This window comes from Hemiscyllium ocellatum, chromosome 5 (genome assembly GCF_020745735.1).
Source record: "Hemiscyllium ocellatum isolate sHemOce1 chromosome 5, sHemOce1.pat.X.cur, whole genome shotgun sequence".
NCBI lineage: Eukaryota > Metazoa > Chordata > Chondrichthyes > Orectolobiformes > Hemiscylliidae > Hemiscyllium > Hemiscyllium ocellatum.
The window spans coordinates 115,956,078-115,981,338 of record NC_083405.1 but is presented as its reverse complement, the minus strand read 5'-3'; the positions used below and the strand labels follow the sequence as shown (position 1 = coordinate 115,981,338).

Below are 25,261 nucleotides of genomic sequence, written 5' to 3'. Positions count from 1 at the left end.
ATTCTAGCATGGTCTTCTTCAAAGCGTCAAAGAGTGTGATGCTGGAAAAGCACAGCTGGTCAGGCAGCATCCAAAGAGCAGGAGAATCAATGTTTTGAGCGTAAGCCTTTCATCAGGAACATGGTCTCATTTCGAGCATGAAGGGCTTATCCTCAAAACACTGATTCTCCTGCTCCTTGGATGCTGCCTGATGGGTTGTGCTTTTCTAGCACCACAGACTTGACTCTGATCTTCAACATCTGCAGTCATCACTTGTTCCTATTCTTCAAAATGTGCCAGGGGAACATTCAGATCTATTTCCAAGGGTTGATGAGAACTTAGCTTAATGTCTTGTCCAAAAGACGGCACCTTCAGCAGTTACAGCGAACCCTCAGTGTTGTACTGGATTGACAAATCACATCATCTGGGAGAAAGTGAGGACTGCAGATGCTGGAGATCAGAGCTTAAAAATGTGTTGCTGGAAAAGCGCAGCAGGTCAGGCAGCATCCAAGGAGCAGGAGAGTCGATGTTTCGGGCATAAGCCCTTCTTCAGGATTCCTTTTCCAGCAACATATTTTTCAGCTATAGACACTTAATAGTCAGCTGGACATTGAGCAGCAAATATGTCAGGACATTGCAGACAGCTGTAAAAAATTATAGGGTTGTCATAGGGGATTTTAACTTTCCAAACACAGAAGTCTGAAAGGCTGATAGAAGGCAATTCATTTGTAACTTTCAAAAGTCATACATTTGAAAAGGAAAGAATATTGAAGAACTCTGAGGAAAGACGCAAGGAGTGGGCCGGCTTCAATGAATTGACACAGACATGATGGGCTGAATGCTCTCCTTCTGAGCTGTAAGATCCAATTGCTCGTCAGCACTTAAAATGATTCACACACAAAAGTAAACTGGCATTACAGAAAGCTTCATGTCTGTAATCAGACAGGATGGTTCACTCTTTCCACCAGACTCAAATGGTGAGGATGGAACTGTCCTGCAATTAATTATTTTCAAGATTCAGTCACTGTTCTTAATAAAGAAGCTATTAGGGTCATTTGGTGCTGAGATGTACTTACAATTGGGCTTGCATTGATGTAGTCTGAATTTGAATGACTGGATTCAACTTTCAACGTTATTCTAGAGTGATCATCTGCGGAAAGAAAGATTCAAACATATCAGAAGAAAGGAGGGATTATTGCTCTTATACAATTCCTATTCCCTCTTCATTGAATGTTCATCTTCACTTCTTCCTTTCTCACCGGGAGACATTTGTCTAGAGGTCAGTTTGACAGGCTCTGGCCATCTAAGGCCTGACTCAAAGCCCATGTTTTCACATTAGTCTGGATAGTGGGAACTGTACCAAATGACAATGCCAATTACATCCTCCTGTGTTTATAGCATATTTCACCGGGTAATAATCAGCAGTGTTAGCCCTAGTTAGCTAATTTTTCTCAACAGCAGAACAGAGACATTGAGTCAACTTTAGTTTTGAACTTTTCGGCCAAAGGAATTAACTTGAATATCAAGACACTCCCGAATATCACTTTTCATGCAATTACTATTTTATTACTCCCTTTTCAGCACTGTGTGACTCAATAACTCTAAACATCTCATTCATTTGGGAGAGATGGTGAGGATTTTTTCAGCAATATTCAAATTGTATTTTTTAGGGAAGGAAATCTGCCATCCTTACCTGACGTGGACTACATGTACCTGCTGACTCACAGCAATGTGGTTGACTCTCAATTGTCCTCTGAAAGGAACTAACAAACTATTCAGATCAATTAGAGATGGATAATGAATGCAAGCAATGCCCAGGTTTTGTGCAAGTATTAAAAAAGGGCCATTTTCAAGTTGGTGGACTGTGACTAGTGGAGTGAGCTGAAAATGTGTTGCTGGAAAAGCGCAGCAGGTCAGGCAGCATCCAAGGAACAGGAGATTCGACGTTTCGGGCATAAGCCCTTCTTCAGGAATGAAGGAAGTGTGTCCAGCAGGCTAAGATAAAAGGTAGGGAGGAGAGATTGGGGGAGGGGCGATGGAGATGCAATAGGTGGAGGGAGGTCAAGGTGAGGGTGATAGGCCGGAGTGCGGTGGGGGCGGAGAGGTTCAGGAAGAAGATTGCAGGTTAGGAAGGTGGTGCTGAGTTCAAGGGATTTGACTGAGACAAGGTAGGGGGAGGGGAAATGGGGAAACTGGAGAAATCTGAGTTCATCCTTTGTGGTTGGAGGGTTCCCAGGCGCTCTTCCTCCAACCGCCGTGTTGTTATGGCCTGGCGATGGAGGAGTCCAAGGACCTGCATGTCCTTGGTGGAGTGGGAGGGAGAGTTAAAGTGTTGAGCCACGGGGTGGTTTGGTTGGTTGGTCCGGGTGTCCCAGAGATGTTCTCTGAAACGTTCCGCAAGTAGGCAGCCTGTCTCCCCAATATAGAAGAGGCCACATCGGATGCAGCGGATGCAATAGATGACGTGTGTGGAGGTGCAGGTGAATTTGTGGCGGATATGGAAGGATCCCATGGGACCTTGGAGAGAAGTAAGGGTGGAGGTGTGGGCGCAAGTTTTTTTCCAGCAGGCTAAGATAAAAGCCTGCCTGCCTGACCTGCTGCGCTTTTCCAGCAACACATTTTCAGCTTGGATGCTGCCTGACCTACTGCGCTTTTCCAGCAACACATTTTCAGCTCTGATCTCAGCATCTGCAGACCTCACTTTCTCCCCGACTAGTGGAGTGACACAAGGATCAGTGCTGAGGTCTCAGCTCCTCATATATCTACTGGCATTACTTAGTTGAAGAAATTGAGAGTGTGTATCTAGGTTTGCTGACAATACAAATCTGGACGGAAATGTGAGCTGTGAGGAAGATGCAAAGAGACGAGCAAGAAATATGGATAGGTTAAGTCAATGGAACAAAAAGGTTTGGAAATGTTGCTGCCCAGAGGATTTTCCATCTGTTCATACAAGCAACACACCACATTAGTACATAGATACATTAAGCAATTAGATAAGAACATGGTATGTTGACCTTCTTTGCAAGCTGATTGAAATACTATGTCTTGTTAAGTATCCACAGGACTTTGACGAGAACACACATGGAATGCTCAGCGCAATTAGGTCTCCATATTTAAGGATGGATACACACATACAAATATATGAATTTGAACCTTGAGTGGGCTACTCAGCTCCTCAAGCCTCATGGTTAACCTGATCATTCCACATTCCTGTCCATTGCCAATAACCTTTCCTTCCCTTGCTTATCAAGAATCCATCTACTTCTGTCTTAAAAATATCCAAAGACTGGTTCCAAGTTTCTTAAGAAACTGAGTTCCAAAGACAGGCAATTCTGTATGAGAAACACATTCTGCCCGTCTCTGTCTTTAATGGGTGACCACTTCTTTTTAACCAGTGACCCCTTGTTCTAGATTGTCCCACAAGAAGAAACATCCTTTCTACTTGTACTCTGTCAAGACCACTCAGGATATAATACGTCTTAACAAAGTTGCCTCTTATTCTTCTAAACTGCAGACTGTCTGACTTTGTCTCATAATCCTCTCATTCCAGATATTAACATTGTAAACCTTCTCTGAACTGCCTCCAGATGTATATACATCCTTCCTTAAAGAAGGAAACCAAATCACTCCAGGGTACTCCTGATGTAGTCTCACCATTACTCTGTATAACTGGAGCATAAACTCCTTACATTTGGATTAAATTCTCCTTGCATTAAGTGGTAACATTCCCTTCCCTGTTCTAATTACTTGGAGGCAGTGCAGTGAGGGTTCACTATATTGGCCCCAGGATGAGAGATTTGTCCTCTGATGAAGGCTGACTGAATGACACAAGATTTGGAAAGCGTGCCCAGGGCAGTCTCTGAACGGTTGCTGCCCCTGGCTTGGGAATCTATCATATGTGGACAAATCTCAGAATAAAGTCTCATCATTTATGGCTTCTGAAGCTCTGGAATTCTTGACCCCAGAACATTATGGATGTCCCATCACTGCATACAATTAAGGTTGGAATAGGCGTACCTTTGGCCCCTCCAGGAATCAAGGCATTTGGGAACTATAGAGGAAGGTGAAGCTGAAGCTGATGATGGGCTACAATCATATTGAATGGGGAAGACTCAATGTGCCCTATGGTCTGCTCTTGTTCCTATTTCCTACATTACTGAAATAACCGAGGTTAAATTTAGTTTTCACGATTAGCTGGTAATGGGACGCTAAATAAATCAAAAAGAATCTCAGTGTCCTTGCTACTTGTTGTCACTGATGTGTTGCTGTCATTTTGGAAAGGTCATAAGACTGACCACCTGAAGCACATACTTAATTCTCATTGATTGGAAATATTTTGAGCACGTGAACTGTTCAAAGTCCAACCGACTCCATAGTGGGCGTGTGGGGGGTCAGGAAAGAGGTCCTGCCTGGGTGACATTATTCCTGAGTGGCCAGCTGGAGTACATCTTGTGACATCACCAAAATCATCACTGCTGCTGCCTTGACTGGCCCCCCGAGCCCATTTCTTTCTTCTGTGCCTCTCCTCCATCTAGCATCCACCACTCATCCCCAAACAATGCCATTAAACCTCTCAGTTCCTGAATCCATCACTTCCTGCCAGTCGGAGCGACCAATATAGTTCAGAGGGACTGCCTCAGGGTGCCTTCCATGAAGCCTTTGCTTGCTACTGATGCCACTTATTTGCTTTCCAATGCAAAAAAACAGGCTCTATGTGGAGAACTCAGGTGGCATAATGAGACCCTGATACCACAAACCCGGAAACCTCTGACTGAAAGCACTGACAATCTTTATAGGACTCTCTGTTGAAGAGAGGAAGCCCAACTCTTGAACATAAGCGATCCAAACAATTTGTGCTCTGCATTGGTTCAGGATGATTTGTAATTGTATTTAATTGTGGTGTAAATGACTTAGTTCCTTTCACTTTACTTAGTCAAAGTGTAGTTGCTTCATTTCCCTAGTAATCATGGACACCACAGTCTCTGACAGAAAAGAGAAACATTACTGCTTTTGGCTGTGGAAGTGGAATAAAAAATAATTCCAGTGACTGAAACACTGATATAACTTTGATTAAATGCAGTGTTAATTAGATTAGATTACTTACAGTGTGGAAACAGGCCCTTCGGCCCAACAAGTCCACACCGACCCGCCGAGCGCACCCACCCATACCCCTAACCTAACACTACAGGCAATTTAGCATGGCCAATTCACCTGACCCGCACATCTTTGAACTGTGGGAGGAAACTGGAGCACCCGGAGGAAACCCACGCAGACACGGGGAGAACATGCAAACTCCACACAGTCAGTCACCTGAGGCGGGAATTGACCCAGATCTCTGGCGCTGTAAGGCAGCAGTGCTAACCACTGTGCCACCGTGCCGCCCACAATTGATTGCAAATAATGGCATATTAATAACATCAGTTTTAAAGGGTTTCCGTCTATACTAAGACAATATTAGGACATTCAGTCCAACTGAAAAACATAGAGAAAAAATGATTAGTTGGAAAATGATGTTGTTACTCTTTATTGATATATATATAGGCCTCCTGCTTTGTACAGAATAGCATGCCCGCTATGTGTAAAAAAATTCCAAGAAGTATAGATTTGATTCTAGGGTTCAATGAGAAATTGTATTTGAAAGAAAATCTCTTTGGAGCTCTTCCTTCCTTTCAGAATAGTCACAATGTTTAAGTTAATTTATTTTGAATGCAACTTAAGAATTGAGTGTGGAAGGACAATTCTTCCAGGGAATGATGGCACTCCAATGAGGGAGTGCTACATTGTTGTAGGACCTGTTTTTAGGATATGACATTGACCCGAGGTCTTATCTGAGCTCTTAGGTGGAGGTAAAAGATCCCATTACACTATACAAAGGATAGCAAGAAGTTCTCTCCAGTACCGAGGGCAGTATTTATCCACTATCCCCCATCTCTAAAAGCAGATTATCTGGTCGTTACAATATTGCTATTTGTAAACTTTTGCTGCATACAAGTTGGCTGCTGCATTTCCTACTTTCCAGCAGTCAGCACACTTCAAAACTGCTTAATTGTCTGTAAGGTGCTTTGGGAGGTCCGAAGGACATGAAAGATGCTGTAAGTAAGCAACACTTTTTTGAAAAAATAATGTTCCTATGCTGCACCTCATTATTGTTGCACTGTGTTAGATGTAATAATGCTCCATGAAATGTCATATGATCTTGTGTGGAGGCAGCAAGTGGAGGGACAGGCACATTCCTAGGGGGACATGGAGAAGCAATTATTCTGTGCCACACGTAACTCCCAGAAGATAACTACAAAGTGTCTCTGGCATTGGCCTCAGGGTTGGTTTACTGTCTGCCCTCAAATCCAGCTAACACTAATTAAAGTAAGGAAACTCAGGGAGAGTGTCTGAAGGCAGGAAATAACATTAAATGATTTCATTTCTAACAATTAGTTAAAGCCTAGAAATGAACATAAAAATACATGAATTGACAGTAGGCCATCAGGGCCATTGTGCCTGGTCCACCATTCAGGGCTGATCTGATTGTGGCCTTAATAACTATTAATTTCCTTGTTAGTCAAGAATCCATCTGTCTGCCTCCACCACTTTCTGTGGAAGACATTTCCGCAGTTTAGCAACCTTCTGTGAGAACAATTACTCTTCATTTCTATTTTAAATGGGAGGCCACTTAAATGTTTCATTATGATCATCTCTCATTCTTCTGAAGCGCCAATACATCCAGGTTCAGCCTGCCCTACCTTTTGTCATAAGGTAAACCCTCATCCCAGGTATCAATCGAATGAACTTTGTCTGAACTGCTTCTAACACATTAATAGCCTTTCTAAAATACCCAGTCCAAATTACGTCCACTTCACAACTCTCTTTAGAACTGACTTCACTATCTAACTTTTGTCATCAGCAAATTTAGCAGCCAGGCATTTGGTCCCTTTATCTAAGTCTTTGAGATAAATTGTTTCTAGTTGAGGCCGCAGCACTGATCCCTCATCACACTGTGTCAACCTAAAAAGGATTCACTTCTGCCTACCTTCTGCTACATACGAGCTAACTAGTCTTCAATCCATGCAACATGTTACCCCCTACATCATTTGCACAACTTTAATGTGGTACCTTGTCAAATGTATTCTGCATATCCAACTATAGCAAATTCATGGTTTCCCAGTTATCTGTGTCACTTTCTCAAAGAACTCTTATAACTTAGTCAGGCATGTTGACTCTGCCAGATTACAATGAGATTTCATTACATACCTGCACAATTCTTCTTGATAATAGATTCCATCATTTTCCCTGTGACAAATGTTATGCTCGCTGGAGTTTTCTGCCCTCTGACTCCCTCCTTTTTTATAACAGTGGTTACATTTGCTATTTTCTAATCTCTTGGAATCTTTTCAGAAGCTGGAAAACTTTGAAAATTAAAATCAATGCATTGGCTATCTCAGTGGCCATTTCTTTTAAGACCCTGGGGTGAGGTCCTGGGGGGATGCCAGCTTTTAGTTTGAATAGTTCTCTCTGGACGCTTACCCTGGTGATTCAATTACGATACATTTCTCCCTCCCTTTCAATCCCTAACTTGTACCTATTTCTGGGTTAAAAACTGAAAGACCTGTGGATGCAGTTCCTGGATTGCTATTTGTACCCACTGCAGTGAGGACAGTGCAAAAATCTGTTCAATTCAAATGATTAGATTAGATTCCCGACAGTGTGGAATCGGCCCAACCAGTCCACACCGACCCCCCGAAGAGTAACCCACCCAGACTGATTTCCCTCTGGCTAATGCACCTAACACTATGGGCAATTTAGCATGGCCAATTCACCTAACCTGCACATCTTTGGACTGTGGGAGAAAACCCGGGCAAACACAGGGAGAATGTGCAAACTCCACACAGACAGTCACCTGAGGCTGGAATCGAAGTGGGACCTTGGTGCTGTGAGGCAGCAGTGCTAACCACCGAGCCACCGTAGCACCCCATTTTATATTGGAAGTTGCAAAATCCAAATGAGTGGGGGTAAGTAATAACAAAATGGGAGTAGTCTAGATGCCCCCAAACAGTAGCTATACCAGAAGACAGAGAGAGAAAAAAAAACAACTTGAGGACATGTAATAAAGGCAACGCATTAATCATGGGTGAATTTAATCTTTAGGGAGATTGAGAAAATCAAATTATCAGAGATAACACAAGGAAGAATTTATCATATACATTCAGGACAATTTACCTGAACAATATATTTTGGATCTAACCAGAGATCTGGTAATTTGTGATGAGGCAGGTTTAATACATTAGCTCACAGGAAACAGTGACCATAACATAGTAGAATTTGGTATTCAGTTTGAGAGTGGGAAACCTGGGTTGGAAAGAACTGTGCAAAAACATAAATACGGATAATTATGAAGGAATGAGGGGAAAGTTGGCTGGAGTGGATTGGGAAAAGAATTTAGCAAAAACGATAGTTGATTAACAATGGCAGAATATAGTACATGACTCACAACAAATATATACTCCAACAAGGAAGAAGGATTTTAAGAAGGGGATAAATTGACTATGGTTAACCAAGGAAGTTAAGGGTGGTATCAAACTGAAACAAACAAATCACACAATGTAGCAAAAGGTAGCAGTTAACCAGGGAATTGTGAAAGTTTTAAAATCTTACAAATGATGATCAAAAAAAGGGTGAAAATAAACTGAGGGTAAACTAAACCAACAAGTAATATAAAATTGGATACTGAGAGTGGAATTCAATATATGAAAAGGAAGAGAGAGGTCAATGTGACCATAGACCCCTTCGAATAATGAGGCTAGGAACTAATAATGGGGAGCCAGGAAATCGCAGAAGATTTGAGTAAATACTTTGCACCAGTCTTCAAGGTAGATGACATTAAAGCGTTCTATACATACTAAACTGGGGGGGAAAAAGTGGGGTGAGGAAATATATGTACTGACTAACACTGGAGGATACATATTAGAGAAACTGATGGTGTTAAAGTCCCCTGGATCGATAGGTTGCATCCTAGGAAATTAAAGGCAGTAGCTATGATTTAGTAAATAACCTTCCAAGAATCCTGAGATTCTGGACAAGTCCCAGCCCAAGAGAAAACTTCCAAGATAATACCTGTACTCAAAAAGGAAGGCAAACAAGAAGCAGGTAACTGTAGGTTAGTTAGCTTCACATCTGCCATCGGGAATATGTTAGACTCTATTATAAAGAATGCAATAGCAGTGCATTTAAATACACATAATATTATCAATTGGAGTCAGTATGGCTTCATGAAGATGAAATCATGCCTGACAAATTCATCTCAGTCCTTTGAGGAAGTAACAAGCAAGATAGATAAAGGGGAACCTATAGCTGGAGTATACTTGGATCACTAAAAGATTTGACACAGTACCATAGAGTCATAGAGATGTACAGCACGGAATCAGATCCTTCGGTCCAACTCGTCCATGCTGACCAGATATGCTAAATTGATCTAGTCCTATTTTGCCAGCATTTGGCCCATATCCCTGTAAACCCTTCCTATTCATGTACTCAAAGAGTCCAAGGTGTTGTGGTAGTGTGCATACAGAATTAGGTGAAAGTGAGAACTGCAACGTGAGGAGATTAGAGTTGAGAGTATGGTGCTGGAGAAGCACAGCAGGTCAGGCAGCATCCGAGGAGCAGGAGAATCGATGTTTCAGGCAAAGGCCCTTCATTAGGATGACACTGTGAGCTGAGGGGGTGGTGAGATAAATGGGAGTGGGTGGGGCTGGGGGAAGGTAGCTCAGAGTGCGATAGGTAGATGGAGATGGAATTAATGGTGATAGGTTAGAAAGGAGGGTGGAGCGGATATGCAGGAAGGAAGATGAGCAGATAGGACAGATCATGAGGGCGGTGGCAAGTTAGAAGGTTGGAACTGGGATAAGGAGGGGGGGAGGGGAAGTAAGGAAACTGGTGAAATTCACATTGATGCTGTGGGGTAGGAGGATCCTGGGTCGGAAGATGAGGCGTTCTTCCTCCAGGTGTTGGGTGGTTAGGGAGTGGGGGCCCATGACCTGCATGACCTCGGCAGAGTGGGAGTTGAAGTGTTCAGCCACGGGGCGGTGGGGTTGGTTGGTGCGGATGTCCTGGTGATGTTCTCTGAAGCTACTTGCAGAGTGCTACATGCTATATGCCTGAAACATCGATTCTCCTGCTCCATGGTTGCTGCCTGACCTGCTGTGCTTTTCCAGCACCACTCTCTCAACTGCATAGAAGATTAGCTAACTAATAGGTGGTAGAGAGTTGGAATAAAGAAGACATTTTCAGGATGGCAACATGTAACTAATGGAGTGCCACAGGAATCACAGCTGGAGCCACAATTACTTACAATATAGATTAATGACTTGGATGAGGAAAATAAATGCACTATAGCCACTTTGTGGATGATACAAAAATAGATGGGAAGGCAAGCAATCAGGATGACATGAAGCGTCTACAGAGGGATTAAGATTCAATGAGTGAGCAAAATTAGTGGATGCAATATAATGTGGGAAAATGTGTAGTTATGCATTTTAACAGGAAGGACAGAAGAAATTCATAATAATTACATCAAGAGTAATTGCAGAAATATGAGCACAGGGGAATTTTGAAGTCCTTGTGTGTAAATCACATAAAGTTAATATCCAACTTCAATGGGTAATACGGAAGACAAATGGAATATTGACCTTCATTATAAAGGGAATGGAGTTTAAAAGTCGGGAAGCTTCTTAGAATTACATAAGGCGCTTGTCAAACAACACCTAGAATATTTGAACAGTTTTGATGTCCTTTACTAAGGAAAGGTATATTGACACTGAAATCAGTCCAAAGAAAGTTCACTAAGTTAATCTTGAGTATCAATGGCCTGTCTTATAAGGAGAAGTTGAATAGGTCGGGCTATACTCATTGGAGTTTAGAATGATGACAGGCGACCTTCCTGAAATGTATAAGATGCCTCATGGGCTGTTAGGGTAGATGTGGAGAGGTTGTTTCCCTTCAGGGATAATTTAGAAACAGATGGTATTATCTCAGAATAAGGGATCACCATTTAAGACAGATGATGAGGCATTATTTCTCTTAGTGGGTAGTGAATCTGTGGAATTCTTCATCACAGAGAGCTGTCAAGGTTGGGTCATTAAGCATATGCAAAGCTGAGATAGATACATTTTTAATCAGTGGGTGAATCGAGGGCTATAGGAGAAAGGAAGTAAAGCGCTGTTGAGGGTTATCAATTCAGCCTTGATCTCATCGAAAGGTGAAGCAGGCTGAATGGCCTACTTCTGCCCTTGTGTCAAATGATCTTACCATCAGATGCAACATATGAAGATCTTCAATATTTGAACATTTTAACATTTACATCATATAATCATTATTTAGACATGCAACAATGCCTCTATGTGCAGATAGACATAAAAGAACATCAGACACAAAGCAAAGGAGTAAAGAGGCTAATATGATAGAGAAAGGCAAAAGGGAGCATCTTGAAGCTTTTCAAAGCAGTCAGCTGGATGTCAGAGGGAACTGGAAAGGGTATGCTAAAAAAAGTGATGTTCAATATAAGGTATGTTTTGCAACACTATGATACTTGGCAATGTTTGGAATCATTACTCCAGGGAAACATTCCAATGGTTGTTCGTTAATTTTATCTTTGTGTTTACAAATTTTGCACGGATAAAATAAACCTTCCCTCTGCTGTATCATGTAAGGATGGAAGAGGTGCACGTACATGGCACGACCAGTTGAGACCTGTTCTTCTTTTCATTCTCCTCCCTCTCTGCGATGCTGCTGGTGTTCGGTTCAGCCTGGTAGGCAGCCAGTGCTTCCCATTCTTTCTCCAGACGGTTCTTGTTCCTCAGATGGTCCTCCATATAAGACTAAAACACAACGGAGAATGCAAATGTTAAACTTCAAGTGGTATTCCATCCGTTTTAATGCATCACAGTAAAACACATTCAAGATGAATCAACAACGGCACCACACGATCTTTATGCAATTTATTTCTCAACCTTTTTGAAGATTTGTGTGGGATTTGTCCCAGCTCCAGTGAATTTCTGCTGGATTTATTGAAAAAAAAATTGTTGTTTTTCTATTGGATCCAGCAGGATTTATTTTAAAACACACTGTCTTAAATTTTATCATGGAGTGCTTTTCTGCTTTTTAAAAAAATTATTCACTTTTTTATGGGATGTGGGTATCGCTGGCTGGGCCAGCATTTATTGCCCATCCCTAGTTGCCCTTGAGAAAGTCGTGCGAGCTTAACATGATGGCCTTTGAATTTCCCTCTTTGCTATTCAGCTACAGCTCTCATTAAGAAAACTGTAATTTTCCTTAGGATGCAGAAAGACCTTTTTTTTCCTCCCAAGGTTCATGGGATCCACTAACATTTACTTTAAAAGTCTACATGTGACAAAAAAACAAGCTTTTCTCACATCAATTTTATTTTGGTATTGGCTTTTTCCTGTAAACTGTGTTAATCTACTTCTTTATTCATTCACGGGATGAGGGCGTCGCTGGCTAGGCAAGCATTTCTTGCCCATCCCTAATTGCCCAGAGGGCAGTAAAGAGTCAACCACATTGTGATGGGTCAGGAGTCACATGCAATCCAGACCAGGTAAGGATGGCAGTTTCCTTCCGTAAAGGACGTTAGTGAATCAGAGGGGTTTTTCCTGGCAATTGACAATGGATTTATGGTCATCATTGGACTCTTAATTCCAGATTTTCTTCTTATTGAATTCAAATTCCACCATCTGACGTGGAAGGATTCAAACCTAAGTCCCAAGAACATTAGCTGGGTCTCTGGATTAACAGTCCAGTGATAATACCATTAGGCTGTTGCCTCCTCACTTGCTTTCAGAAAGGAAGCTCATTTGGATACAATTGTCACAAAGTCAATGGTTCTGGTCTGACTGGCTTCCAGCAAAGACACCAAGCTAATCAATTCAATAAAAACATCTCTGAGTCGTTCAAATGTATTTTTTTAATGAAAATCTGTCTTGAACTCAACAGACGCTAAATCGCTGTCATTAATTTAAATGGAATTATTGTTGTGTCTTTTGGGTCAAAGTCCTGGAACTGCTTCCCAAGCGGCATTGTGGGTCTATCTACAGCGGTTTAAGACGGTGGCTCACCACCACCTTCTCAATGGTAACTCTGGTCAAGCAATACATGCCCAGAGCCCACAAGAGAATGAATAAAAAAGAACTATCCAACACTGTAGAAAATACATCATCAAGCCAGGTAATTCCTGAAGGTGGGGATGAAATCAAAGAAAAGCCCATGAGATAATTATACTGCATATAACATAGGATTCACAGTAGTTGCAAATCAACACTTGCTATCACATAATACTTCCTATCAAATAAAATTTGAAATTGTAAAAAAAAAGCTTTGTCACACTAGTTTTTATTTGTCATTTCACTGTCTATGATAAAGTTGATTCTGCGATTGTTTTTATACCAAAACCCAAAAAAACCTTGAAATGAACACAGTTGACATTGGACAGGACATAGGTGAGCCCTCTTCTGGAGTATTGTGTCGAGTTTTGGTCGCCTTGTTAGAGGAAGGTTATGGCTAAACTGGAGAGAGTTCAGAAAAGATTTACCAAGGAATGTTGCCGTGAATGGAGGGTTTGAGTTATAAGGAGACGCTGGAATAGGCTGGGATATTTTTCACTGGAGCATAAGAGGTTGTAGAGTAATCTTATAGAGGTTTATAAAATCATGAGGGGCATAGATAAGGTGAATGGTGGGTGTCTTTTCCCTAAGGTGGTTGATTTCAAGAATAAGGGGTATATTTTTAAGGTGAGAGGAAAAAGATATGTAGGGTAACTTTTTACTGAGAGGTTCGTTTGTTGAATGAACTTCCAGAGGAAGTGGTCAATGCTGGTACAGTTTCAACATTGAAAAGACATTTAGATAAGTACATGAATAAGAAATGTTTGGAGGGATATGGGCCAAGTGCAGGCAGATGGCACTAGTTTAGTTTGGGATTATGGTTCGCATGGACTGGTTGGACCAAAGGGTCTGTTTCTGTGCTCTATGACTATGTCTGTATTCCTAGTGTGTTGCATGAATGAAATTTATGTATTTGAGCATGTGTGGTATACTGTCGAAAATACAAAAAGCGAGGACTCCCTCACATGACAATAGTATGAAACACAGAAACAAAAATATCTAGAGTAAAAGTAAATCAACAAAAGTATCTGTAAAATTTGCTTCAATTGTAAATGACTTTCTTTAGGAAATGTGTAGATTTGAGCCAGTGAATTTGTGCACAAGTTTTTTTTCTCTCTTAAAGGGTGGTTCAAGTGTGGAATTCCCTTCCCCAGTCAAGAGGCTGAGATTTTAAATTTATTGAAGTTAGATAGATAGGTCTTTGTCAGAAATAAAGAGTCTAGGGTAATGGTGTGTAGACAGGAAAGTTGAGCTGAGACCACAATCAGATCAGCCACAACCTTATTAATTGGTGGAGCAGGCTCAAAGGGACAAATGCTACTCTTATAGGAGCAAATTACTGCAGATGCTGGAATCTGTACTGAAAACAACAAATTTTTTTTTAGATTAGACTTACAGTGTGGAAACAGGCCCTTCGGCCCAACAAGTCCACACCGACCCGCCGAAGCGCAACCCACCCATACCCGTACATTTACCCCTTACCTAACACTACGGACAATTTAGCTTCGCCAATTCACCTGACCCGCACATCTTTGGACTGTGGGAGGAAACCGGAGCACCCGGAGGAAACCCACGCAGACACGGGGAGAACGTGCAAACTCCACACAGTCAGTCGCCTGAGTCGGGAATTGAACCCGGGTCTACAGGCGCTGTGAGGCAGCAGTGCTAACCACTGTGCCACCGTGCCGCCCAGTTAATGCTGGAGATCACAGTGGTCTATGGAGAGGGAGCAAGCTAACTTTTCAAATATACATTACTCTTCTTTATCTGAAGAATGCTAGTTTGTTAGCTTACTCTCTCTCCATGGATGCTGTCTGATCCACTGTGATCTCCAGCATTGTTGTTTTCAGTACCGTTGCCCCTCTGTTCTTTTGTTCATAAAGGTGGTCCTTTTATTGATAACACACTATATATAACAATCCAATGTAAGGTTTTCCCATGTTTCATGGGTTATATTGAAAGTCTTTATTTAGTCCTTCAGAAAGTCCTAAAGGCTGTTTTTGGCCTCCATGTTAATGCTTCCTTCAATTAGAGAAGTGATGGCCTAGTGGTATAATTGTTTGACTATTATTCCAGAAACTCAGCAAATGTTCTGGGGGCACGAGTTTGAGTTCTGTCATGGCAGTTAGTGGAATTAGAATTCAATAGGTATGAGGAATTAAGAATCTAATGATAACTGTGAAACTGTTGTCAATTGTCAGGGAAAGATCCAACTGGTTCACTAATGTCCTTTAGGAAAGGAAACCGCCATCCTTATTTGGTCTGGCCTACATGCGACTCCAGACCCACAACAATGGGGTTTACAATTAACTACAGTCTGGGGAATTAGGGATGGGTAATAAATGCTGGCTTGACCAGGGATGCCCACATCCCATGAAGGAATAAAACAAGTTAGTTTCTTGGCAAGCATTCATCTGGCATTTGCCATGATGTCCTGCCCACCTTACCTAAGCTCTTTCAGCTTAGCATGGATACTCGGTGTGTTGATGGGGGAGAGCATTTTAGTATTGGGAGCCTTGTCTTGAGTAGTTTGCACAAACAGGTCGTTTGAATGTGGTAAGGCCTTTTTGTAAGCCTGGAGTAAATTTTCCACATCTCACAAGCTGCAAGACAGTGTAAAGGACTTTATAAATCTTTATTTTTGTTGAAAGTCTCATTCCTCTTCACCCCCAGACTGTTCTTGGTAACTTTTCAAGGGCGACACTAGCCTTAGTTATTCTGACACTGACTATTGTTAAGTGAACCACTCTGGACAGAGTACAGCTCAGGTAAGCAAATCCTTTCATTGCTTTAAGCCTTTGACCATTGAACATGACAGTTGACTTCAAACACAGCTTTTTGGGTACATGTCTTCAGTCTTTTTGATCTTGACAATGAGACCGAAGTTATCATTTGCAGATGAGAAATATTCCATGTAATTCTCCATTTCTTGTATTGACCAAGCATTTAGAGCAAGGTCATCGGCAAAAAGAAAGATATGAAGTGTTTGGCCGTTCACTTTGATTTTAGCTTCTAATCAGGTTTGCCGTTTTCTAATGTAACACATTTCAGTAACACAGAATACTTCATAACCATGGCAGAGACCAAGGTAGGAACAACTCACTTCTCAGATTCATTCCATTTCTGTTTGGGAAGGCAACAGGGGATTCTCTAGCATCAAAGACACAAGAAGACCATGCTGTTGTAGAGCTGCACTACCAGAACAATGAATGTCTCTAGACAGCCCAAATCTGTCATGATCTTCCATTGACTCTCATGGTACACACAAAGGAACATGGGAACAGGAGTAAGTTACTCAATCCACCAAGTCTGCTTCAACATGGTCACTGCTGATCATCCACCGCAATGACTTTCTCCCAGATTATCCATGTGTTTCTTCACACTACTGGTTCAGAAATCTGTCAATGAATATACTCAATAACTGTGTTTTAGAAAATTCATTCGTGGGCTAGGCCAGCATTTACACACCATCCCTAACTGTCCCAAAGGCAGTTAGAAGCCAACCACTTGTTGTGATTTTGGAGTCACATTTAGACCTGACCAGGTAGGGAAGACAGTTTCCTTTCATAGAGGACATCCGTCAATCTGATGGGTTTTTCCCGACGATCAACAACAGTTTTCTGACCATGATTAGACTCTTAATTCAAGGCTTCTTTTAAAATTGAATCCAAATTCCATCATCTGGCATGGCGGGATTTGAACCCAGGGAGGCTTTATTCCTGATGAAGGGCTTTTGCCCGAAATGTCGATTTCGCTGCTCATTGGATGCTGCCTGAACTGCTGTGCTCTTCCAGCACCACTGATCCAGAATCTGGTTTCCAGCATCTGCAGTCATTGTTTTTATCTCTGGATTAATAGGCTAATGATAATGCCACTAGGCATTGCCTCCTTAGTTTCCTCTTTTAAACAAAAACAACCCTCTAAGTAAAACAGTGTGCCTCATCTCAGTCCTAAGTGGCTTCCCTCTTAGTTTGAAATTGTGTCCCTGGTTAGGGACCCATACCCCTCTCCCCAGCCCTTTCTTTATCTATCCCTGTAAATATATTGTAGGTGTTAATGAGATTATCCTTCATTCTTCAAAACCATACAGAGAATGCAGTTCTGTTTTCCTCATTCTCTTTTTAAAAGGGCAGTCCTATCACCCCAGGAATAATCTGGGGAACCCTTCATTGCATTCCCTCTTTTGCAATAATATCCTTTCTACGGTGTGACAACTAAAACTGCACACAGTAACACCAGGTGCAGTTTAACCAAGATTCTGTACAATTGAAGAATGACTTCACTACTCTGTATAAAATTGTCTTGCTATGGAAGTTAACATACCGTTAATTGCTTGCTGCATCTGCACATCAGTTTCACTGACATATTGACAAGGACATCGAAGTTCTTTTGTACATCTACAATTTCCAGTCTATTGTCATATAAGAAATAGTCTGTACACCTGTTTCTCTTACTTAAGGGGATAGCCTCACACTTTTCCCCATTATATTCTATCTGCCATGTTTTTGCTCATTTAATGAGTTTTGCCAAATCCTCTTGAACCCATTTTGCATCTTTCTCATAGCACACATTTCCACCTAGCTTTATAGAATCATGGAATTCCTACAGTGCAGATAGAGACCATTCAGCTCATCGAGTCTGCATCACACTCTGAAGAGCATCCCACCCAGGCCCAGGCCCAGGCCCTCTTCCCCATTACCCTGCATTCCCCATGGCTAACCCACTTAGCCTGCACATCCTTCAACACTAGCATTGCCAATCCATTGAAACTGCACATCTTTGGACTGTGGGAGGAAACCGGACCACCCGGAGGAAATCCACGCAGACACAGGGAGAACAAGCAAACTCCACACAGACAGTTACCTGAGGTTAAATGGCATCCTTACGTTATCCATAAACTTGGAAATATTAGACTTAGTTCCCTCAAACAAATCCTTGATGTACAGAGGAACCTTGATTATCCGGCATTCGATTATCCGAATTTCGGATTATCGAACAAGATCGCAAGGTCCCAATGCTTGGCTAAACAATGCTAGTCGGCATTTGATTGTCCGGAATTTGATTAACCGAATGAAATACTTGGATAATCGAGGTTCCTCTGTATATTGTGAACAACTTGGACCTAAGTGTGGATCCTTCGGTACCTCGATCCATGAGAGCTTTGAGGTCACCATTGCTGGGACTTGTTTTATAAATCCAGATTTATTTATTGAATTTAAATTCCACAAACAGCCATGGTATGACCAATTTTCCCAAACCATTGCACTTGCCTCCAACTGACTATGCTGCTATCTCCTCCAATAATCACCGCCTGGTTTACATTTCTGAAGATTCCAGGAAAACTGCCTCAAATTCGTACCAGCCATTTTAGAAATAGCCTTTTTATCCATGCTGTTGTTTTAAAATAAACCATCACATTTGGAACCATAACGTGGGAAGTGCAATACTAAAAGAAAAAACATGAAAAGCAAAAAGCACAGCATTACGAGGGAAAACATAATATTAGCAAGGAAGCCATTAACAGGAGAAACTGAAGACTAACAGAAAAAGCAGGGCACTAACAAGGAAAGCAGGGCATTAACACAGTAAACATAATGAACAGTGAAAATAGAACACAAACACAATATTAACAAGGAAAATAATTAACTGAGAAAAAAACAGCATCAATGAGGAAGTCAATTAGCAGGAAAAAGAGCATTAACAAACAAAACAGAGAATTAAAGATGAAATAGCACCCTGACAGAGGGCACTATGCATTAACAAGGAAAGCAATTATCAGAGAGAGCAGAATGAACAGAGGAAAAAGGCATGAACAGAAAATAGCAGAGTATGAACATAAAGAATGGAGAAAAGGCTGAAAGGAAATAGAAAGGTCACTAAGAAAGAAACTAAAAGATCACTATGAAATCTAAAAAGTGTTTATTAAAAGGCGTAGGAATATATTGAGATGTTGTATTAAGTAGGGAGGAAGAACAGGGTGCTGAGAGAAGGCATGCAGAAATCACTGTGTGAGATGTGGAGGGCACTGAGAAAGGTGGAGAACAAAGAGAAGAGGGCAAATGAAAAAGGAAGACAATGCTGACAAAGCAGTAAGACAAAGTAAGAATAACAGAAGAAAGAGTGTTCAGAGGGGAAGAGAGTGTGGAGTGGATAGGAAGGACCAATGACAGAAGAGTGAGAGGCACTGAGAAAGGGAAGGCAGAGAACACTAAAAAGAGAAAAAGGACAGATAGTGGTCAAGTGAAAGAGAAAACGTAGATTGGTAAAACAAAGAATTTTGCAATAGCATTTTGCTGTTTGTAAAATCGATAAACTTATGCTTGTCATATTACATTGGGAAAAAAACTGAGTAAGGTGCAACATAATTAGATTAGAAATTTGGATGCCATAATGTGGCGGAGCCAGTGTTGAACTGGGGTGGACAAAGTTAAAAATCAGACAATACCAGATTACAGTCCAACAGGTTGATTTGGAAGGACTAGCTTTTGGAGTGCTACTTCTTCATCAACTGTGGGACAGGATCATAAGGCATAGAATTTATAGCAAAAGATGACACTTTTTGTAACAGTACAACTGAAATGATATAGTGAATATATAGTTAGTGTTAAGTCTTTCATCTTTTAGAATGGGGTTGCAAGTTTCACTTCCTTCATAGATAAATCCCAGAACTTCTTTTAAGTCATGTTCTCCAGATAATTTAAGGTTTTATAAAATAGTTACATCTCAGCAAAGATATGAGGTTAGAGTCTGTCTGTATCCCAAACTTGAGTCTGACTGGTTCTATTTCCAAAGTCGGAATTTATAAAATATTACATGGATTGACTGCTTGCATTGCCTGTGCAACTTCCCGAGCAAAATAGAATGTATCTACAAATATAATTCTGCAAATGCAAATTCACCCCATAGGTGTGTGTAAGTGTGCGTGCGTACGCGTGTGTGCATGAGAGAAAGAGAGTAAGAGTGTGTGCATGTGAATGTTTGCACGTGAGAGACTGTGTTTGTATGTGTTCATGCTTAAGTGTGTGTGTGTGTGTGTGTGTGAGTGTGATGGAGTATATGAGCATGTGTGTGATTGTGAGGGGTGTATATGCCTTTGAGGGATAGCATGTGCATGAGGGAGCTTCTTCGTGAGTGTGAGAGTATTTATGAATGTATATGTACATCTGCTTGTGTGTGTGTGAGACAGAGTATAGTGTAGTGGGGTCACCTGGGCTCACACATGAATCCAAAGTTCCGGTTGAGGTCATCCCCATTGGTCCCAAACTTGACTATCAGCCTCTGCTCAGCCACCATATAAGCATCAGGTATTCATGTGACTCAGTCAACATTGTATATCTTATACACTGCAGGCAAGGATGCCCTGAGGCATGGTACATTGGTGAAACCGAGCAGATGCTACGACAACAGATGAATGGACTCTCGCAATAATCGCCAGGCAGGGATGTTCCCTCCCAGTTGGGGAGCACTTCAGCAGTCAGGGACATTTGGCCTCAGATCTTTGAGTGACCATCCTCCAAGGTGGACTTCTGGATAAACAACAATGCAGAGTGGCCGAGCAGAGGCTGATAGCCAAGTTCGGTATCCATGGGGATGGCCTCAACCAGGACCTTGGGTTCATGTCACATGACAGGTGACTCCACTACATTATACATACACACACACACACACACACACACACACGTGCACAAACTCTTGCAGGCTTATACTCCATCACACCCACGTACGCATTTTGCCAAGCATGCCAAGTACACACTCTCATGTGCACTTACGCTCACACACTAACATGCACATACTCACACTCTCCCTCTCTCTCATGCACGCACACACACACATATAAATCTATGGGTGAATTTGCATTTACAGGATTATATTTGCAGATACATTCTATCTTGCTCAGAAAGTGCACAATGTGCAGGCAGTCAATGCAGACAGTCAATCCATGTAATATTTTAGAAAGATATTTTAACTTAGAAATTTGGAAGCAGTCATCCCAACTAGTGATTCTCAAATTACCATGTAAACCCCAAGATGTGGACTAACCAGTATTCCTTCACCAATTGCTTGGATGAAAAAGCTGGAAGTTGTCTATTCTTGGTTCTTATTCAACTGTGACATAGGACTTTGAATTTCCTCAGAAACACATGCTATTTACACTAGTGCATCTATGTTGGAAACCCATTTTCTGTCTCAAAATTCAAGAAAAGTTAGTTAAGTTAGCTCACATAACAGCTTCATAAATTCCTGTGCCACATTTTCCAGAGCCTGTTAACGTAACCCCACCCTGACGGAAAGGAACTCGTGAATTTCCTGGATTTATGTTGATTTCCTTGCGGCAACCAAGTAACCCAAGAAATGTACTTTTAAGTGAAGGCAGTGCTAAGGTCAGCAGCAAGCAATGTATTTCATGACATGCGCATGGTGATCATTAATCCCCATATTTAACTCCATCTCCCACAATCTTGCTTAGTCAGTTATTTTTGCTGATCTTTTTGCAACTTCCTACACACATTGGTACAAGACAATGTGTCTCTTGTACACTTGGATGTATAACTCTCTTTTTTCACTGAAATATACATGGTGAAAAATTGCAGACCCAAAGCTTCTTAGGGAACACTACTATTAAGAAGATAATGCAAGTTTAATCCTATGTTTTGTCGCTTAATTCATGATCAATTATAGATTGATGTCACAAGGCTATCACTAATCTTAATTTTGCTAGGAAATTCATGTGCAATACCATATCAAATGCCACCTGGAAATTCATAATCACAACATCCATTGGCACTCCCCATTCCCATATACAAGAGTCTCCCTTAAAGCAATTTGACAATAGACAATAGGTGCAGGAGTAGGCCATTCTGCCCTTCGAGCCTGCACCACCATTCAATATGATCATGGCTGATCATCCTTAATCAGTATCCTGTTCCTGCCTTATCTCCATAACCCTTGATTCCACTATCCTTGGGAGCTCTATCCAACTCTTTCTTAAATGAATCCAGAGACTGGGCCTCCACTGCCTTCTGAGGCAGAGTATTCCACACAGCCACCACTCTCTGGGTGAAGAAGTTTCTCCTCATCTCTGTTCTAAATGGTCTACCCCGTATTTTTAAGCTGTGTCCTCTGGTTCGGCACTCACCCATCAGCGGAAACATGTTTCCTGCCTCCAGAGTGTCCAATCCTTTAATAATCTGAGATGTCTCAATCAGATCCCCTCTCAATCCTCTAAACTCAAGGGTATACAAGCCCAGTCGCTCCAATCTTTCAGTGTAAGGTAATCCCGCTATTCCAGGAATTGACCTTGTGAACCTACGCTGCACTCCCTCAATAGCCAGCTTGTCTTCCTCAAATTTGGAGACCAGAACTGCACACAGTACTCCAGGTGTGGTCTCACCAGGGCACAGTACAGCTGCAGAAGCACCTCTTTGCTTCTATATTCAATTCCTCTTGTTATGAAAGCCAGCATGCTATTAGCCTTCTTCACTACCTGCTGTACCTGCATGCTTACCTTCATTGACTGGCGTATAAGAACACCCAGATCTTTCTGTACTGCCCCTTTACCTAAATTGATTCCATTTAGGTAGTGATCTGCTTTCCTGTTCTTGGTTTAGATTAAGCAGACATGACCTGTTCATCCATGATGCCTGTGATCAGCTGGCAGTTGTCTAAGTCTTCAGACTCTCTGGCCTGAACTTCTGTAAGCAAACAAACTTTTTCCATATTTATAAAAATGGCAGCAGAAGCCTGAATCAGAAAGTCCTGCCCTTAATGGAAATGTAATGTAATGGAAATAAGGGTGGGTTCTAATGGACGCATCTATCATTCAAGGAGGAAACAGCACAAGCACAGTTGACACAGACTGATCGGACTTTCACTGGTGCAATGCCCAAAACATAATTAGTATATTTTAAAACTGGTAGGCATGAATATATGCACAAAGCACACAAACACACTGGAACTGTCAAAACAGGATGACTTCATAGCTGTCAAAATGAGCTGCAAACAGAACCATCCAGGGAGTGATCAAGATCTCAAAGCTTTAAAAGTTCTGCCCTTTTGACATTTGAAAAAATTGTCCAAAGTATTTTAAAAAAACATCAGCACTTGCTTTTTCACTCTTTCGATATAAGCCTGAGGTTTGCACAAGAGGATTAGCACTACATTACTGACTTTGCAGACTGTCAATGTCATAAAGTGGTGCCTATCAGTTCAGTTTGAATGAAAATTCCAAATGGTCATAAACTCTTTGCAGTAGGACTACGAATTACAATGTTTATTTCTGTAAGGGATTAATGGAAGTCAAATGTAGTGAATGTGTTTTTGCCAATGAGAATGTTCTGTTTTGTAATGGTGGGCATCAAATTTTAATTCTATATAGGTGAATAGATTTTAAATGGATAAATATGAGATCCGTGAATTCATCAATAGATACTGAAAGGTTCATTTAATTTCAGAATGGGGCATGAGATCTGCCCATGTTAGATACCAAGTAAGGTGGCATGTAGAGCAAAGGGTGATGGGAATGGTTGCCATGAATTGATGCCAAGTTGGCACAGGGCCTAGAAAGAGACAAGGGAGTGGATGGAGAGGCACACATTGGAATGGAGTATAGATAGGGCCTTAGGAAGAGGTTAGAGGGACATAAATTGTTACTGAGGGTAATAAGATGAGCATGGGCTGGCATGGATTCAGCTTTAGCAGTATGTGAGGAATAAGGGTTTTGAGGGATGAGGACTGGTGGTTGTGTTTTGTTTTCTTGTCTTTTTGAACATTGGTTCAACATTATGCTGATGTACCAGGGCAGGCTGCATGCCTATGCACACTCTGCACCCTTTGCAGTGTTTACAGGGTTGCCTGCCATGGTTATGCCATGGTTATCCCCCCCCCCCCCCCACCAACCCCGAAACAAAATTCCAAAGTCCCGCGGCACACTGTAGGTGTTTGGGCTTGTGGAACATGGAATTATCCTGACTCTGAGATCCCAACCAGCAGCCGAACATTCAGATCTCTGTCTCAGAAGATAGGTTGCTGTAACTTGTTTGACAATCCATGTTAGCTGCCAGATCTTTGTCTTGTCTTTCTTTATTCCTTGCCTTTCTTGAATAGTGAACAGACATTTGCAATTTTTCAATCCAAGGAAGCGATTCCAAAATCTTGATAGTCTTGCAGCTTTTATTACTTTCTTTGTAGCCTCTGCACTTCTTTTAATAGTTCTGACGAGAGTCCTGTGAGGAACTGATTTGCTAGGATGGCTCTCTTCCCACCCACCTCAACACATGCAGAAGAACAATGTGATTGTAAAGGCTACTCCACTTTTCACAGAAGGAGAAGGTGCAAGTAAAAACGTTGTGGTAGGAAATGTCTTCTTTAAAGTCCCTAACAGTGCTAGATCCTAAGGTTCCTGGAGATCATTACTTTCTCACTATGTGAGATCCATGGATCACTGCTACAGTCAGTTCTGCTATAACACGGTAGTTCCATTCTCGTGCAAACCCGTGTTATAAGAAAATCATGGAATAGCAGAACCTTTTAAATGAATGCGGCTGGAATCACTTTAAACTCTTTAAATCATCACACTTTTGAAACAGTGTCCCCATTTCATCAATTGCTTTATAGCAAATTCATGTTTAAAAAAAAGCACATTATAGCCGAATGGCCCAAATTTTCATACGGATTAGATTAGATTAGTTTAGATTTATTTATTGTCAAGTGCATTGCAAATACAATGAAAATATTGTTTAGTGTTGCCACTGTTCAATGCTATCTTGAAGCACAGAAAATAGAGCAAGACACAGACTATAAAGACAAAAAATAAAGCAAACAAGCCTATCTTCACATTCCCTTCTTGCTACAGCTCACAATGATAATGGGCTCCCTCACCACCGCCTGTGTTCCATGGGTTCCTCCAATGTGCCATGGACCTTGGACTGACTGCTGAATCGCTTCCATGCATCTTGCAGTGGGCCCACCAACACTGCCTCTGTTGCTGCCACCATGAGTCCAGTGCAGGGCCTCTACCTCCACCACCACCCCAACACCACTGAAGCCATGTTTCTCCGTCAAGCCTCGCTGGCGTCATCTTGGAATCTGTTCTTGGAGGCTGTGTCCCTCACAACGACCTG

The 25,261-nt window shown here is 41.6% G+C and overlaps 1 protein-coding gene across 2 annotated transcripts in view; it reads right to left on the bottom strand.

Annotated features, from left to right (window-relative positions):
• ptprn2 (protein tyrosine phosphatase receptor type N2) overlaps positions 1-25,261 on the bottom strand; it is a 956,995-nt gene that overhangs the window by 47,767 nt on the left and 883,967 nt on the right. For both annotated transcript variants that reach the window (XM_060825120.1, XM_060825121.1), the window contains exons 15-16: positions 11,696-11,843; positions 1,056-1,129 (exon numbers count right to left, since the gene is read on the bottom strand). In XM_060825120.1, the coding sequence (XP_060681103.1) occupies positions 1,056-1,129; positions 11,696-11,843 (222 nt within the window). The remainder of the gene's footprint in view (positions 1-1,055; positions 1,130-11,695; positions 11,844-25,261) is intronic.